Source organism: Zootoca vivipara, chromosome 4, assembly GCF_965207765.1.
Source record: "Zootoca vivipara chromosome 4, rZooViv2.hap1.1, whole genome shotgun sequence".
Taxonomy (NCBI): domain Eukaryota; kingdom Metazoa; phylum Chordata; class Lepidosauria; order Squamata; family Lacertidae; genus Zootoca; species Zootoca vivipara.
Genome location: NC_142587.1, coordinates 41,562,736 through 41,579,130, shown reverse-complemented (window position 1 = coordinate 41,579,130; position 16,395 = coordinate 41,562,736). Strand labels below are relative to the sequence as shown.

The following is a 16,395-nucleotide window of genomic DNA, read 5'->3' as shown; positions in this document are numbered from 1 at the left end:
CTGTTTGTCAATGAGTGAGTAAACACAATTGAAAAAGGCTGTAGTAGCAATGTCACCAAAAGAGTGTTATCCCCCCCCCACCCCCAAAGTAAATAATTTAAAATGAAGCAACAAAATGTGTAGTGTAAATTGATATCACTGTGATATCTCACTGGTACGGTGTCGGTGCATACCACTGCAATTTTCTTACATTAGAAAACTTTATTTTTTCCTTTCAACAGTATAAAACTTTACACACACATTTAGAAATACTTTAGCATGTATCAATAAATGATGTTAACCTTTCTGTTCATTATTTTACTAGCAGTAAACAGATTAGACACCATTGTTAAATCTCTCTAAAAACTTTGCCTTGGCTTTATTTGCTTTATACGATATAGAAATTACTTTTATTTGTTGGTTGATAATAATTTTTATGTCTTGTTTCCTTTTTCTCACCACAGCAAGCACCACTGTTTATTCTGTTGAACCCAAAGAAACCAAAGTGTAACATTTAGATATGTGTGTGTGGTATGAAGAATCTGCTGCATACATACAGTCTCCTTGCCCTGTACAAAAGTCAATTGGTGCTTTAGCATTCATTTCCATGTGGTTACTATGCATCTTTACAGCACAATATTTATTGTTTGAATGAATACTGTTTTGTGGAAAATTTACCCTCAAATATAGGTTCAAAAATAAAGATCACATTAGAATCAAGTATTAATAGGAAGAATTTGGCTTTACAGTAGTATTGTTTTTAACTGCTATGTATATGATCATGAAGTAGATAAATTGTGAAAAGCGAAAACATTAGTGCTCCTACTGAGACCTCCACTAACCTCTTTTCCTGAAAGCACCTCTACTAACTACCCTGGAGCAAAGTCTAGGATCACTTACATTCCAGCAACTCTCACTGGGAATTATTCAATTAAAGAAGCTATTTCTCCACCCCTTTCTTCCCTTCTAGGTCCAGATATACAACAAATAGATATTTATTGAAAAGTAAGTGGTACAGGTGTTCACTATATATACTGACTTTTAACATGACCTTTTAATATATTTTACCACCAAATAAAGCCAATATTTGATGTATACTTGTGTGTTTTTAAACAAGATACAACAACACTAGTGTGTATCTATAGATGGAAAACTAGAAATGAAAACAAGGAAGATATTTGCCTACAAAAGAGTCCACAAAAGCCTTTTGTTCCATTCTACCCACACACAGTGCTTAAGTACTGGGATCTCCCACAGATTTTACTACATTGAATGTCTGAAAGAGTTTGCTGAGGTTCACTTCAGAGTAGCTGCTCACTGACAACCATTTGTCTACTGTGCTCTTCAGTTTTTTGTAGTTTTCCTTGGTTTCTTCCAGTCTGTTGTTATTCACACAACCTGTTGGGAGAGAGAAATAACAAACTGAAAGATCAGAAAAAAGAACTCATCATTTTATAGTCACTAATCCCAGGATTCTCTGGTCTTTTAAAACACACTCTCTCAGAACCCAAATTTCCCAGACTTCTATTCAACATGCCTTTTTACTTAGCTTCCTCTTCTTCTGATGCTTACCTTTTTTAAAAAAAAAGTACATTGGTCAGCATGTTTAGGAGAGTGTCAGACTTGTTACTTACAAAGAGACTGAATCCAGCTCATCAGGGAATTAGTCAACCCACCTGTCATGCCCCAACTGAATTGGTGCTACACCTTCTGTCAGTAAATGTCAGGAAACACTGTTTGTCCATTAATGCTGAATAAATGGGGGGTGGGAGGGGGAAGAGAAAGAGGACGAGGGAACAGTTCCGCCAGGTTACCATAACCAACAGATAGTAGCTTCTCTTTAAAGAGTTTAATTTTTTTTTAAAGCAGAATGCTGCTTAATGGCATGGTTGCCTGGCGATCTGCTTTCTATGCACTGAACCTTCTTCATTGATCGGATTACTGAAAATATTCGCAATAATGCAGGATACTGGGAACTTGCCTTTACATGCCTATTACAAAGCATGTGGAAGTTAGTGCAGAAAGGTATTCCCGGAAACTATTAAGCTAAGATGCACATTCTTCCCATATCTCAAACTTCAACTTTTTTTTTTACAAGTCCATTTTAAGTGATAGGCTGAATCAGAACATATGAAATTATCTTGACACAGTTTTTTAATGTACTTGTGTATTTACACCACTTGAAAAAATACTTGCAGATACTCCCCCGCCCACCGTAAGTGTTTTGTGTATACTTTAAAGACTGCGCAAGTGCAGTGGAATAGCAAACATGTTCTGTGTTTTGTTTAGATTTCTAGGGAGCCTTGTTTGCTTCCCTGGCTATCTTAAGAAAACAAATTAAAAAATAAGAATGCCAAAGGGAAGAAACACAGGTCACACTGTTTATCTAGCTAATATAATGCACTCTGCAAGCAGATCTCTAGGTTCTCAGATAGAAGCATTTCGCATCACCTGCTACCTGGTCCATTTAACTGGAGATGCCAGATTTTGAACATGGAACCTTCTGCATGCAAAGGCATATATGTTTGTTCTACCACTAAGCTAGACTCATTTCCCAAAGATTCAGTGATTCAAACTTCAACATTTCATCATGTCCTCCCCCGCCCCCCAATAACTCAGCTAAAGTGCACACATATTGAGTATAGTGAGTTTAAGCGCCTAAGAACTGCAGGTTACTTTTGTGCTGGGATATTTCATGGAACTGAATCATTTTAAGACATAGGGGCCTATAAGAGAAAAACAACACACCACCAACAACAATTGCTTGGTAGTGAACATCTAGTTTGTGTTCTGCTGAACAGATGGACTGATTCCAATTTGAATGTTTCTGCTGATTTACTGAAGGTGTAAAATGGAGAAATAAGCAATTTAAAAAGTAGGAAAGGGATCATATGACTAGATATTGTATTTTACTGAAAGAAAAAAATTGAGATGCGTGATCAATAGATCACTAACCGATAAGCTAGCATAGCATATTTAATTATATATACCACTGAACAAGAAAGCCTTCAGTTGAAATATCACCTTCGCTAAATTCAGTAGTTGGTCTTAGCCAAACCACTATTGTCAGAGGCCAAATTTGCCATCTGCAATATGGGAGCGATAATACTGGCCCTTTTTAAAGGGTGTTAAGAGGATTAGCGAGATAATGCATGTTAAGTGTGTAGGTACATAGTTTGAGAGTCCTCTTAGATCTTGCTTTGTACTTAGAATCTCAGCATGGAGTCAGGAGTGCTTTTGCATAGCTTAGGCTGTACTTCATTCTTGGAGCAGCACCTGGTCACAGTCATACAAGGCTGCATTATTATAATAGGCCGTATGTGGGGCTACCTTCGAACTGTCCCTCTGCCCTTAGGAGTAGAATCTACTCTGTAAACTATCCTGCGATATTAAAAGTGCAAAACAGGCAGCACAGCAGATAAAGGACTGAATCCAGAATTCCATCAGTGTTCTGGCCATAGAATGAGATGCTTTCCAATCTGAGCTTTCCCTTTCCCCCCACAACCCAGTGTGATCCCTGAAAATGGGTTGAGGCACCCTCTAGAGCAGTGTGGTAGGTTGCACAGCGGCCTTCAGGAGGGCATGTTTGGATCCACTGTAATAAAAAAGCCAAGGGGATAACAAGTCTTTTTGTAAATTCCTTTTGGTAAACCAGCAGTGTATAAATGTTATGAAATGAATGAATGAATGAATGAATGAATGAATGAATGAATAAGTCACAGGCTAGTCAATTGAAAGAGCAGCTGGAACAAATAAATGTTCACTTGGTATTTAAATGCCATTAAGCAGGGGACAGAAGGGACTCGGGTGGCGCTGTGGTCTAAACCACTGAGCCCAGGGCTTGCTGATCAGAAGGTCGGTGGTTTGAATCCCTGCGACGGGGTGAACTCCCGTTGTTCGGTCCCAGCTCCTGCCCACCTAGCAGTTTGAAAAGCACGCCAAAGCGCAAGTAGATAAATAGGTACCGCTCTGGTAGGAAGGTAAATGGCGTTTTCGTGCGCTGCTCTGGTTTCGCCAGAAGTGGCTTAGTCATGCTGGCCACATGACCAGGAAAAACTGTCTGCGGACAAACGTTGGCTCCCTCGGCCAGTAAAAAATGAGACGAGCGCCACAACCCCAGAGTTGTTTGCGACTGGACTTAGCTGTCAGGGGTCCTTTACCTTTAAGCAGGGGACAAGAGGCCACTGTCTGAACACACATAAGGCCCTTTCCTACGTACCTCTGACACTAAGTGAACAGGCAGACTTATATGGGATATGGTTCTCAACTATCCTATTCCCAAGTCATTTGGGGCCTAAATTGTGATAACCAGTACTTTGAATTGGGCCTGGAAATGGGCCAGAAGGTAGTGATACTGCTACCAAACTCCTCACCCTGCTCTGGTTAAAATGGGTTATTGTGTTTTGCACCAAGTTCCCAAACACTTTTAACTTTAATAATGTTGACAATACCTAGAATGCATATTATCCTAGGAAGTCAGAAAATCTTAAAATAAATTATAACATTTTAAAATCCTTTTTGGTGGACAATTTTTAATCTTAATTCAGGGTTTTACTGAAAACTGAAAAGCTGTCTTACATGTATTTCTTTATAATGTTTTATCCTACTCTCGCTCTCAGGGCAATGTGCATGGCTTTCTGCTTCCATTTTTTCTTAGTCCTGTGAAGATGGTTAGCTTGAAAAAGAGGAACTGAGCTAGGGGCTCCCTGTTAACTTCATGGCTAAGTAGGGATTTGAACCTGACTCTACCCCACCCCTAGTCTAAAATTTAAAATTCTCCACCAAATGGGCAGTGCCCATCGCAGATATGGGAGTCCCAAATCCTGGAGCTTGAGAATGTCATGTGTTCAGTCTTAGTTCTTCCTCACTGCAAAATAAGGTCTGAAGAGGGTTTTGTTCTTCAGACAGCATACTCTCATTTCCTGCTAACTGACTGCTTCTGTTTATTGGTAAACGTCTTTGCACCTATCACTGAGATATGAACCTAGTGTTCCTCTGATGTGTTCATATAGCTCTGTGTGAGGAGATACTACCCCGTTTACCGACACCAAAGAGAATGGCCAATGGTCTGATCCAGCAGACTCTTCTTATGTTCTCATTCTGCCATTAAGCCATTACCCCAAAGCATTAAGAGATCTGCTATCATTAAATACCCTGCACAAATTGGAAGACCAGAATGGTTGAATATCCAATACATCAGGATATTCTTTAATTGCTGAAATATGCTGAGGATCAAAATTTTAACATTTAGTGTTTAACAAAACGAAGGCCACTATATATGTCACTATACTGGAATTGTGTTGCAACATCAAATTTCAAAATGGGGGTAAAATAGTTTTAATGATTCTTAGAGCACAAGAGCAATCAAAGCGCACTGTCTGGAAGCAGTCTGTTGCATTTGGAATAATGCGTCACTGAGCAAACAATATGATATTGTTCAAATCATTTTGTAGTCCCATAGTCCAGGTACGTGTGTACACAATTGTAGACGAAGAGTTACCGGTATATCCAACACAGGTCTGCTCAGAATAGACTCATATTAATGAATGAACATAAGTACCGGTAAATCATGTGTATTAACTTCAAGGGGTCTACTCTGAGGAGGACTAGCAGTGAATACAACCCTACAACTGCAATCCTAAGTAAACTTAGTACAGACTTATTTCTGAATAAACCTGCTTTGGATTGCAGGGTTTCCCCTCTACTGTTTTCTACACTCTGTGTTTCTATTCTGTTTGACAATATCAAGCTACATTTTCTCTTCATTGGCTTCATATGGCTTTGCCATATTTTATACAGCATGGATTTTTATGAACTGCATCTAAATATGCACATTGACTCATATTAGATCTGTTAGTTATCTCATTCGTTTTTTCCTTCCATCCCCCCTTTTATGCTATCTTAATTAGATTGTAAGCCCGTGAGAAGGGCTTTGTCTGTTTTATCTTTGTACAGTGCTTTCTTCTTAGGCACTGTATCAAATCATCACATCATCATCAAATTTACACTGGGAGACACAACTAAAAAGCGTTTCTGGTTATCGCTACAGGAGCGGCTCAGTTTTGTTCACTATATTTAAACATCAACAATGCAATCCAAACAGAAGTACAATATAAATGGAAGGAAATTAAGCAATGGCTTGTATACAGAGAGTTATATGAATGTGTGCAAAGTGCTACATGCACAGAGGCTGTGTTGCCAGGTCCCCTCCTCCCACAGTGACAGTCCCTTGAACATAATAAAATTACTCTGGAGAGCTCTAACCTTTGGGTGGTCATCTTGGGACACATGGGGAGCTAATGCCAAAAAAGGAAAGGGGTTCGAAAAAGTCTTGTGCAGGGAACTTTGGATCTTGGCTAAAGTGTCCAAGGTTAACCCCCTCTTAAAAACATTTAAAAATATTACTGCTACCGAGATTCAAAACTAAAGAGAAAGAAATCTAATGAAGTGTGCTAATGGTAGAAAAATAAGGAACTATGTGAAATCAGTGAGGGGATGTTTTATTCTGAAATATAAAACAACAAAGAGGATCTACAGTACAGTATTAAATTCAGACCACAGCTATATCTGCAGTATAGCAGTACTATGCATTTGAATGACAGAAGTGCATCCGATGACTGGGGAGAATAGATTTAAAGAACTGTAGTAATATAGAGGAGGGAAGATGAGAGAGGACACAGCTCCTGATGTGTTTACCTCCTCTGCTGATGGGATATTGACTTTTCCCACCAGGTTGGTTAGAAAGGGGACTATTTGCGCTGCCACACAGCAGAGTAAGAATGACAACCAGCATCACTCTGTGCTCTTCTTAGTAAAAGACAATTGTGACCGCTGTATATCACACAGCCAGTCAATACTTTCAGGTTACCATACCATCCAACTTGGAGATGCATATAAAAGCTCACTTTTTCTTCCTAAATGAGACTTTAATCAATAGAGCAGTTAATCCTTTCTGAGAACAAAGTTGTAATATGACTGAAGTGACATGTGGAACATTTAAATATATGTACGGAATACGGTTTTATAGCAGCTTAAACCATAGCTCTCACAGACTTTCTATATTTATATTAGTGGGGGGGGGGGGAAACCCAAATATCCCTTTTACAATATCAATACAAAAACAATGTTTTAATAGGTATAAAATAAAGACCTTAATATTACTAGGATTTTAATGAAAAAAATGAAATGAAATTCAGACAGCATCAACAAATCTTTAAACTTAATTGGAAAATGGCCCTTTTCTGGTAACTGAGATGAAACACTGATTGACTTAGTTTGATGGTTGAAGCTAATACGACTGTGATCGTTCAATCTTGTTTCAAAATATCTGAATTATATAACTTTCCTTTCAATAAATGGTGCCCACATAAGCTGAAAGTAGAAACCAAGTATTTTTAATTGCTTTCCTTTATATGGAAGGCTTTTATATTTTACATATAACTGAATGGAGAACCAGGGTTTCTCATATTATTATTATTAATCAGCAAACCCACTCAATTATTGTGTCAAACAGCTTAGCTTTTATTAATGTTCAGTGTGCATGTTATGTGTGCATGCACAAAAATATATTGCACATATATTCAGTTTACAATAGCTTGACATGCACACACATACATACTTAACATATACTATTACACTTGTGTCTTAAGGACCCTGTGCATCATTCATATTTAGTTCTCATGCTAACAGTTTTATTTGAAGACTTAAAGAATATGCTAAATTAGAAACCATTAGGAACCATGTTTTTACTTCACCTTCTGCATATTGTATTTTAATTATAGCAAGCACAGGCGCACAGGCAGCAGTCTCTGTTCTAAATATCTGTGTTTCATTTATTTCTTTGCAAAGGTAGCAAACAACAGTCAGTCATAATTGGTTCTGTCAGACGTTATACAGTCAGTCATAATTGTCTCTGTCTAGAGGTGTGTCAATTTACAGCAAGTTAAATAAATATTCTGTCAATTATGAAATCAGTTAAGGCAAGCCTTTTTTAATTACATGGGTTCCCCACTTTATAATACACAACACCCTTATTCATGGCGTTAACCTTAGCTTTGGCATTTCTACTATGTCAATACGAAGGAAAACATAACTAGCAGCAACACTAAGAGATGAGGCAGCTATATAACATAACTGCTGGTAGAACATCAGCCTGTTAAGATTAACATAAATGGTGTTCTACTGTGTAGACTCTCTGCTAACATATTCGTTTGTAGACACAGACCAATGAAGTCTTATATCTAGTTCAAAAGACATGGCACAAAAATGAAGTTAAATCTATTTCAACAGGACTAATTTACATATAATATGCTGAAGATCAGAGAAAGTGACAACTAATACTTAAGGACATCTAAAACTGGTTTTGACAAATGCACTCAAAATTCTCTCCATTCTTCACCACGTCCCAATGTTTCGTATATACTTCGGGGTAGAGAACACTATTTTTATTCTTCTGTTTGGAAACCACCTGACATACTACAAGTATCCAAATAAATAATTCTTCTGTTCTGTCCTGAATGATTTTTTTAACAGCAAAACATATTGAAGATATGAAGATTATCTCTCTCTTATCAACAAAACAAAGCGCTTCAAACAAAAACCATTGACACTATCACCATTGGCTGCTGAAGTCTACCAGCGTTATTCCGAAAGCAGAATCCCTTTTCTGAACAATAATTATCCTCACTTTTCTTATGCCAATACAAAAATACAGCTTCCAGGCTGAATAAGAAACAGGGTCTGAGTGCTTTATTACAGTGATCTCACAAATATTTAGAAGTGTGATTATGACTCCATTCACTATTGGTCTAGTTCAGATTCAAATCAACACAAGGAGTCATTTCCCCCTGCAATAGGCTAGGGAACAGTTATTGCAGATGTAAGTAAGGAGGTCTGGCCGAGAAGCCTGGCCACTTGTAAAAGCACAAAGAACATGTAAGGAGGATATTGTAGGCTGGTATCTAAAGGTGAGAGTGGTGACTTTACCATCTTCCATGAGAGCAAAGTTACCTTGAAAAGTGATAAATGTATTTCAATAGGATGAAATGACTGTATCAGGGGCTGGGCTAAAAAGGTGTTTTGTATTTGTACCTCTGAGGGAAATTGCATGTGCCCCCTTGCTGGGGGATATAAAAATACTGTCAACCACACTGGACAAAAATTATTTTATTTATTTTTGGTGCGTGTATGTGGGGGTGGGTGGGAAACACTGTGCAGGATCATTAAGCACTGTTGTATAAATAAAGTTAGAAGATCAAACGAAAGAGCAGACTCGGGTTAAATGCTGGAAGACAAGCTTAAATAAAGTTCTAAGAGGGGGGAAAAAAGCAAGACATGCTGTAATTCCAAGAACCTATTACTTCAGACAATTTACTTCAAAAAATAAAATCAGAATGGTAAATGATTACCCAAAAGCAATCATGTCATCATCACTGAAAGATGGAATAAAATAATTTTTTGTGAAGTGGCTGAATGAGAGCAACTTAAAAGCCACGGAGCCTGTCAGAAGCACATTATTTCTTTTTACACCCCGTTTCCCAATTCATCTCAGTGCTGCTGACTAACCTTGGCTCCCAGCAGGTGGAGCATTTAAAATAAATAGCATTTCCTACAAAATGCGCTCCAACTGCCCCATGACAGACGCTTCCAATTCCTGGCCAGCCACTGGATCAGCTTCAGCGGTATCTAACAAGGTGTAAATACAATAACAAGCATGTAATTAAGTGAACATGATGAAGTTAATGGAGATAATTCATTCCATTTTGGGCTTATGAATATTCTATTAGATGTTATCAGGCAGCTGGAATAGCTGTTAATTTAATCATCATTCAGACCAGCAAAATGTTCTTTGTGCGAGTATAATTGCAGAGAATGAATAATTGATTTGACAATTGTACCAGTGGATTTCAAACAGTTCTGTGCGCTCTCAGAGCAGGAAGGGAGGAGAACTGGAATACTCAAAGCAGTGAAGAGGTGGCAGAGAAGCCAGCCTGTAAATTGAACATTATCAGGACACAGATAAAGGACAATTTTTATTTTATCAATGCAACACAATTACATTACAGTGTGCTAGTAATCACTCTGCCCACACTTTAAAAAGGGAAATAAATTACTCTTCATGGAAAAGGACAAAAAGAAATATCAAAACCGTTTAGAAACCATTGATATTGGATGTTTAATTTTTTTGCATTATATTTCATTATAGGAAATATCAAACTGTGCTTGAAATTGCTGGCACATTTAACTCTGTTACCTGCAATCAAATACACAGATTGTATTTTATATTTATCTCTGAATTACAGCATGTTCTATGAATTACAATGATTTTATTGCAATTTTTAAAGAACATCTACCCATATATTTAAAATATATTTATTTTAGTATATAAAAAGTACTGCATATCTAAAGCATCCAAAGTCTCTTCTGGACAAAGTGAACACAGCCAAAAATATAATTCAGGGTGCTGTGGCTTTCTATTTTGCCTGAGTAACAAAACAGGGAACACATTTAAAGTGAAGTATCATCAACAAAGGCAATTTTCTTCACAAAAGTTGCTTTCAAACAGTGAAAGCCCAGGCCTTAAAGGTATTTCACTGCCACAGGCAATACATATTGCTATGCATATTGCTTCAGCAAATGGCATTTCCCATTACAGAAACACAAAACAATATTCTGAATATAAACATTGTAGCCATTTCTGTAAGTAACAACATTTTAGTAAAAAGGAAAAGAATTAAAGTGATTCCTAATCTGACAACTATTTCATATCGTCAAAAATATTAAGGAGGCTATATGGAAAAAATGTAGTCAAAGTCTGTGTGAAAGTACATCTTTACTCAACTAAATCTCTTGAACAATGTAATATGAAAAACTGGATTCAATTCAATTTCAGAAATAACCATTTATAATACTCACGAGAAGGATAGGCAAAATCACAGAAGTGCAAAACCAACAGCCAATAAACACGAGTAAAGCCTAGTCAGAGATTTAGTTAAAACGATTCTCGACCCATTGTAAACAAAGATCTTAAGATGTAGAATAAGTGGCCTTGCATAAAATGCAGAATTTGCATTAGGAGGTGGGCACCATTGCCATTATAAGAGAACAAAGGTGAGTTTCAGCACCTCTGTTTCTAGAAAAATAGCACCAAGCATTCAGTGAGGCTAAAATCTAAACATGGGGTGACTATAGGGTGCTGTGCACATCTCCAGATGAGAGATACAATATTGAGGGGGAAGGTTTCTATTGCCCTCACCTGTACTTCTCTTAAAATGGAAAAAATGGATTTATACATGAATGCGGCAAAGCACCTAAGCAAATAACTATAGCTGCGTCTGTGACTTCTAATTTAGTCCAGAAATTTCAAGTAAGAATCAGGAACCCATTAAGTCTAGGCCTTAGTGTAAGCATCTGGGTTTAAGCATCTTGAAAGTACAGATAGGTAGGGTTGCCATATTTCAAAAAGTAAAAAGCCAGGACACCTCGAAAGATGTTCCTTACTTTTCACTTGGGAAACACTGGGAGATGTTTTGGATTATTCACCCACCCTAGGAGAACATCAATATAAAATAGGAGTGTCCTGCAAGGGAGACAGGTTTCCACATAGCCATGGCAAACTGCTGCTGTGATACTGGGATCAGGGGTCCCGAGATTTATCTGGTCCTTCTCCCACAATGCCTTGTTGGCCTGGGCTGCTTCTGCTCATATTTTTGCATCTGCATTTGATGTGGTTTATACCAGTCTCAGAAATGGGAGTGCCACCTGAGGAATCTCTATGTGGCACAAGAAGCTACAGTTAGAACTGGATATGGAATAACTGATTGGTTCAAAATTGGGAAAGGAGTACGACAAGGCTGTATATTGTCTCCCTGCTTATTTAACTTATATGCAGAATTCATCATGACAAAGGGTGGACTCGATGAATCCCACGCTGGAATTAAGCTTGCCGGAAGAAATATCAACACCCTCAGATATGCTGATGACACAACCTTGATGGCAGAAAGTGAGGAGGAATTATAGAACCTTTTAATGAGGGTGAAAGAGGAGAGCGCAAAATATGGTCTGAAGCTCAACATTAAAAAAACCAAGATCATGGCCACTGGTCCCATCACCTCCTGGCAAATAGAAGGGGAAGAAATGGAGGCAGTGAGAGATTTTACTTTCTTGGGCTCCTTGATCACTGCAGATGGTGGCAGCAGTCACGAAATTAAAAGACGCCTGCTTCTTGGGAGAAAAGCAATACAAACCTAAACAGCATCTTAAAAAGCAGAGACATCACCTTGCCGACAAAGGTCCGTATAGTTAAAGCTATGGTTTTCCCAGTAGTGATGTATGTGAGAGCTGGACCATTAAGAAGGCTGATTGCCAAAGAATTGATGCTTTTGAATTATGGTGCTGGAGGAGACTCTTGAGAGTCCCATGGACTGCAAGAAGATCACACCTATCCATTCTTAAGGAAATCAGCCCTGAGTGCTCCCTGGAAGGACAGATCGTGAAGCTGAGGCTCCAATACTTTGGCCACCTCATGAGAAGAGAAGACTCCCTGGAAAAGACCCTGATGTTGGGAAAGATTGAGGGCACTAGGAGAAGGGGACGACAGAGGACGAGGTGGTTGGACAGTGTTCTCGAAGGTACCAACATGAGTTTGACCAAACTGCGGAAGGCAGTGGAAGACAGGAGTGCCTGGCGTTCTATGGTCCATGGGGTCACGAAGAGTCAGACACGACTAAACAACAACAACAATACCAATCTCACCTCCCTCTCAACTTGTCCTCTCATTGCACTCTCCCTTTCCCTATGTTTATAACAGAATGGAGGCTTTTATTTCAAGTACTGTAAGTCCCGCCCCCTCTTCCTAGTCCTCTGGATTGGTTCTTCCGCTATACTGCCACCCTGCAATATGTTTCACCAGTGGATGTGTGTTGTTGTTGTTTAGTTGTGCCAACTCTTCGGATGAGTGTAGCATCTGCAAATGACACCAGTAGTTTTTGGCAGTGTGGGCAGAAGTCAAGCAGAGATCTCTGACCTGTTTCTCTCTGGTTGGGGTGAGATGGCCCACAGTCTAGCCCCACCCAGCATGTGAAAAGAGGTAGCTGCTTTTAGGCTATACAAGACAATGCATCTGATTGGCTGCAGGACTTGCCCATCCAAGCACCAGAGGTCTTGGATTCGTGACAAGGGCATGATTACTGATTTGTTTGTGCAGCTGCCAATCTGAATGGGCATAATCTGTGAGCCGAGACTTCTGCAAGCGCCCACCCCCTAGCTGATCAGCCAGCAGCTGGAGGCCTGTGTGGGCAGGCGGAAGCAGCAGGACAGGAACCACCAAGCCCTGCTAGTTCTGGGAACAGTACAAGAAGTCAAGACATGTCTCAGCAGCACTGCATGTAACTGTATAGACCAGGCATGTCAAACATGCGGCCCTCCAGATGTTTTGGCCTACAACTCCCATGATCCCTAGCTAGCAGGACCAGTGGTTGGGGAAGATGGGAATTGTAGTCCAAAACATCTGGAGGGCCGCATGTTTGACATGCCTGGTATAGACAAAAACACTTCCAGCTGCCCACATGTTTTGTCCCTGTAAACAACCACCAATCTATCTTACTTTAAAAAGCTTGTAAGACTTTCTACATCAACTCTGTTTTATCAACAGGATTTTGTGGAACTCCCACATTTCTTATTTTATATTTTTCAGCTGATTTTATCTTTAATTGTATCATTGCGTTTGATGTACAATTATGGCACATCAGAGACAACTGTGATTAAGCGGTATATAAATTGTCTAAATGAATAAATAACACAATCCACACTGGTATTGATCGTAGTTCAGTTTTACTTATGTATTCAAATTATGATTATATGAAACAATAGATTTGTAAGTTACATTTGGGGCTGTGCACATATAAAATAAAACTGGCAGGGAAGTTTACTGGATTTCCTTTAAAAAAAAGAAATATATATTAATGAAAAGTCACATGGCAAGACTAAATCAAATTCAAATTACCAGGCAATGCCTGGAATTATCTCTGATCTCACATTCAGGACTGCATTTGCCAATGCACAGCTGAAACCAGAGGTTCTAGTCATTCTTCTTTCCACTTCCTTTCATTATTATTTTTATTCATATAGCTGGCCTTTTCACAAACTTTCTCCTTTGCTATGCTTAGGTGTCTATGTTTATGTAAAATTTCAATTGCTACAAATGCAGCTGCTCGTTTATTCAGTCATAAAATATCAACGTTGCACCTATTCATTGTTCTCAGTTTGACACCGGGATGAATTGAACTTGCTGGTTTTGACCTTTAAAGGCCTAAATGGTCTGAGAGCTGAATATCTGAAGGACTGCTGGCTCCCACATGAGCCTGCCTGCAATAGTTAAGGAAGGCTCCGCTTCGTGTACCTGCTCTCCTTCCAATGTGGTATACACATGACACACTCTTCTCACTAGAGCCACATTGTGGAAACTGTTTTTGCTTCATTTGACCTGATTACCGTAGATACTTCACTGGGCACAGGTTAAAAACACTTCTGTGTAGACGTTTTATTAGTGTCTATTTTGCTTATTCTCTGATTTGGATTTGCGTTGCTGTTTTAGTATTGTTTGCATTTTTGTGTTTTAGATTATTCCTCCTCAAGGCCACTTTGAACATCTGACTGGAGTGTATAGGATAAAAAGTATTTTTTATAAATAAAATTAAAAGCAAAACTGAAAAGCATGCTCATTTCATGCGATACAAAGAGCACACACATGTACATGTTGCTTTCTTGTTCAAATTACATGCAACAAAAAGCTAAATTCTTTCCCACTCCTGGCTTATGTGCATCTTAAATGTAAAAACAGTTAATCTATATATGTGAAACTCTCTTATCTGACACACTAATCAGATGTCTATTTTGTACTTGAATATTGTCAGCCAGGTACAAATCACCCTTGCAGAAATGCTTAACTCTCAGACACTGAAGTATCTATGTGAACGAAAAATGCCCATAGTGGGTCAAGTGGGTTTCAACCTTTGCTGATGCAGAAAATGAAGACCTTTGACGCAGTTTACTTCACTCATTAAAGTCAGCTGCTGTAGCTGCAGTCCAACCACCCACGTCCAGGAGACCAGAAGCTATGTAGAATGAAGGATGAGTTTGTTTAGCTTAAACCAGGGATGGGGAGCCTATGACCCTCCAGATGCTGCTGCACTACAGTTCCCAAAACTCCTAACCATTGGCCATGCTGGCCAATCAACACCTGGAGGGCCACAGGTTCTAACTTATGGCTTAAAGGGAAACTGAAAGCCAATCTCTTTCCCTTTGTTTGCACTTAGGTAAAGGTAAAGGGACCCCTGACCATTAGGTCCAGTCGTGACCGACTCTGGGGTTGCGCGCTCATCTCACATTATTGGCTGAGGGAGCCGGCGTATAGCTTCCAGGTCATGTGGCCAGCATGACAAAGCCGCTTCTGGCAAACCAGAGCAGCACATGGAAACACCGTTTACCTTCCCGCTGTAGCGGTTCCTATTTATCTACTTGCATTTTTGACGTGCTTTCGAACTGCTAGGTTGGCAGGAGCTGGGACCAAGCAACGGGAGCTCACCCCGTCACAGGGATTCGAACCGCCGACCTTCTGATCAGCAAGCTCTAGGCTCAGTGATTTAACCACAGCGCCACCTGGCAAAGCAATGCAAAGCAGCACAAACTAATTTTCTGTTTGAGGGAACTCAACAACTTGTTCTGCTGTAGTGACAATGGAGGAAGAAGTGAAGGGTCAACTTCACATTCTCTTCTCTCCAATGGTCTGCTTCAAATTCCATTGCCACAGAGGCCATTCTTCCATACTTCTATCCTCTCTCTGGGTTTGGGAACTGAAAAGGGCCACCCAGCACTTTTCAGGGTCTAGATTTGTGTCAAGGCACACCAGATGCTCACCTTCAGAAGACAAGTTCAGTATCTCTGGGAAACTCTTGACAAAGTGAAGCAATATTCCTCATTAGTAAATTTAAACCATGGTTTAGCAGGAATGTGCAGGCTCTCTGAGCAGAGTTTACAGCTGCTTTGCTTCTGGTTCTGCTGCTCAAGTGTATTGTTTGATTCTCTGTCTTCCTGTTTCTTTTTGGAAATCTCTTTACCTTGAATTCTTCAGCTCACAATTGATTCTACTTAGATTATGCACAAGCTACTTTTCTTTGTTGGTTTTTACATTGGCATTTTCTTTCATGTCATTAAAAAAACAACTCATCTCTCTTTCTAATATGTTAAATTCCCACGTTGTTACTATCTATTTCTCTCCTCCCACATTCTTGTTTGCTCCTCTAGTAGTCTCCATAATCTCAAAAAAAACCACAACACTTTCTATTTTCTGGCTGCCCCCTACCAATGGAATCTTATCTTCTAGTTTCTGCCTGGCTCCATCCTATTAACCAACTTGTT

General features: G+C 39.2%; 1 protein-coding gene across 2 annotated transcripts in view; it reads right to left on the bottom strand.

The window, feature by feature from the left end:
* Positions 1-958: 958 nt before the first annotated feature.
* The window catches only part of POLA1 (DNA polymerase alpha 1, catalytic subunit), a 186,394-nt gene continuing 170,957 nt past the window's right edge, over positions 959-16,395 (bottom strand). The window contains exons 37-38 of one of the 2 annotated variants that reach the window (XM_088668719.1): positions 9,544-9,663; positions 959-1,377 (exon numbers count right to left, since the gene is read on the bottom strand). In XM_088668719.1, the coding sequence (XP_088524845.1) occupies positions 9,587-9,663 (77 nt within the window). In that variant the 3' untranslated portion in view covers positions 959-1,377; positions 9,544-9,586. The remainder of the gene's footprint in view (positions 1,378-9,543; positions 9,664-16,395) is intronic. The other variant, XM_035116609.3, reaches the window with a different exon arrangement.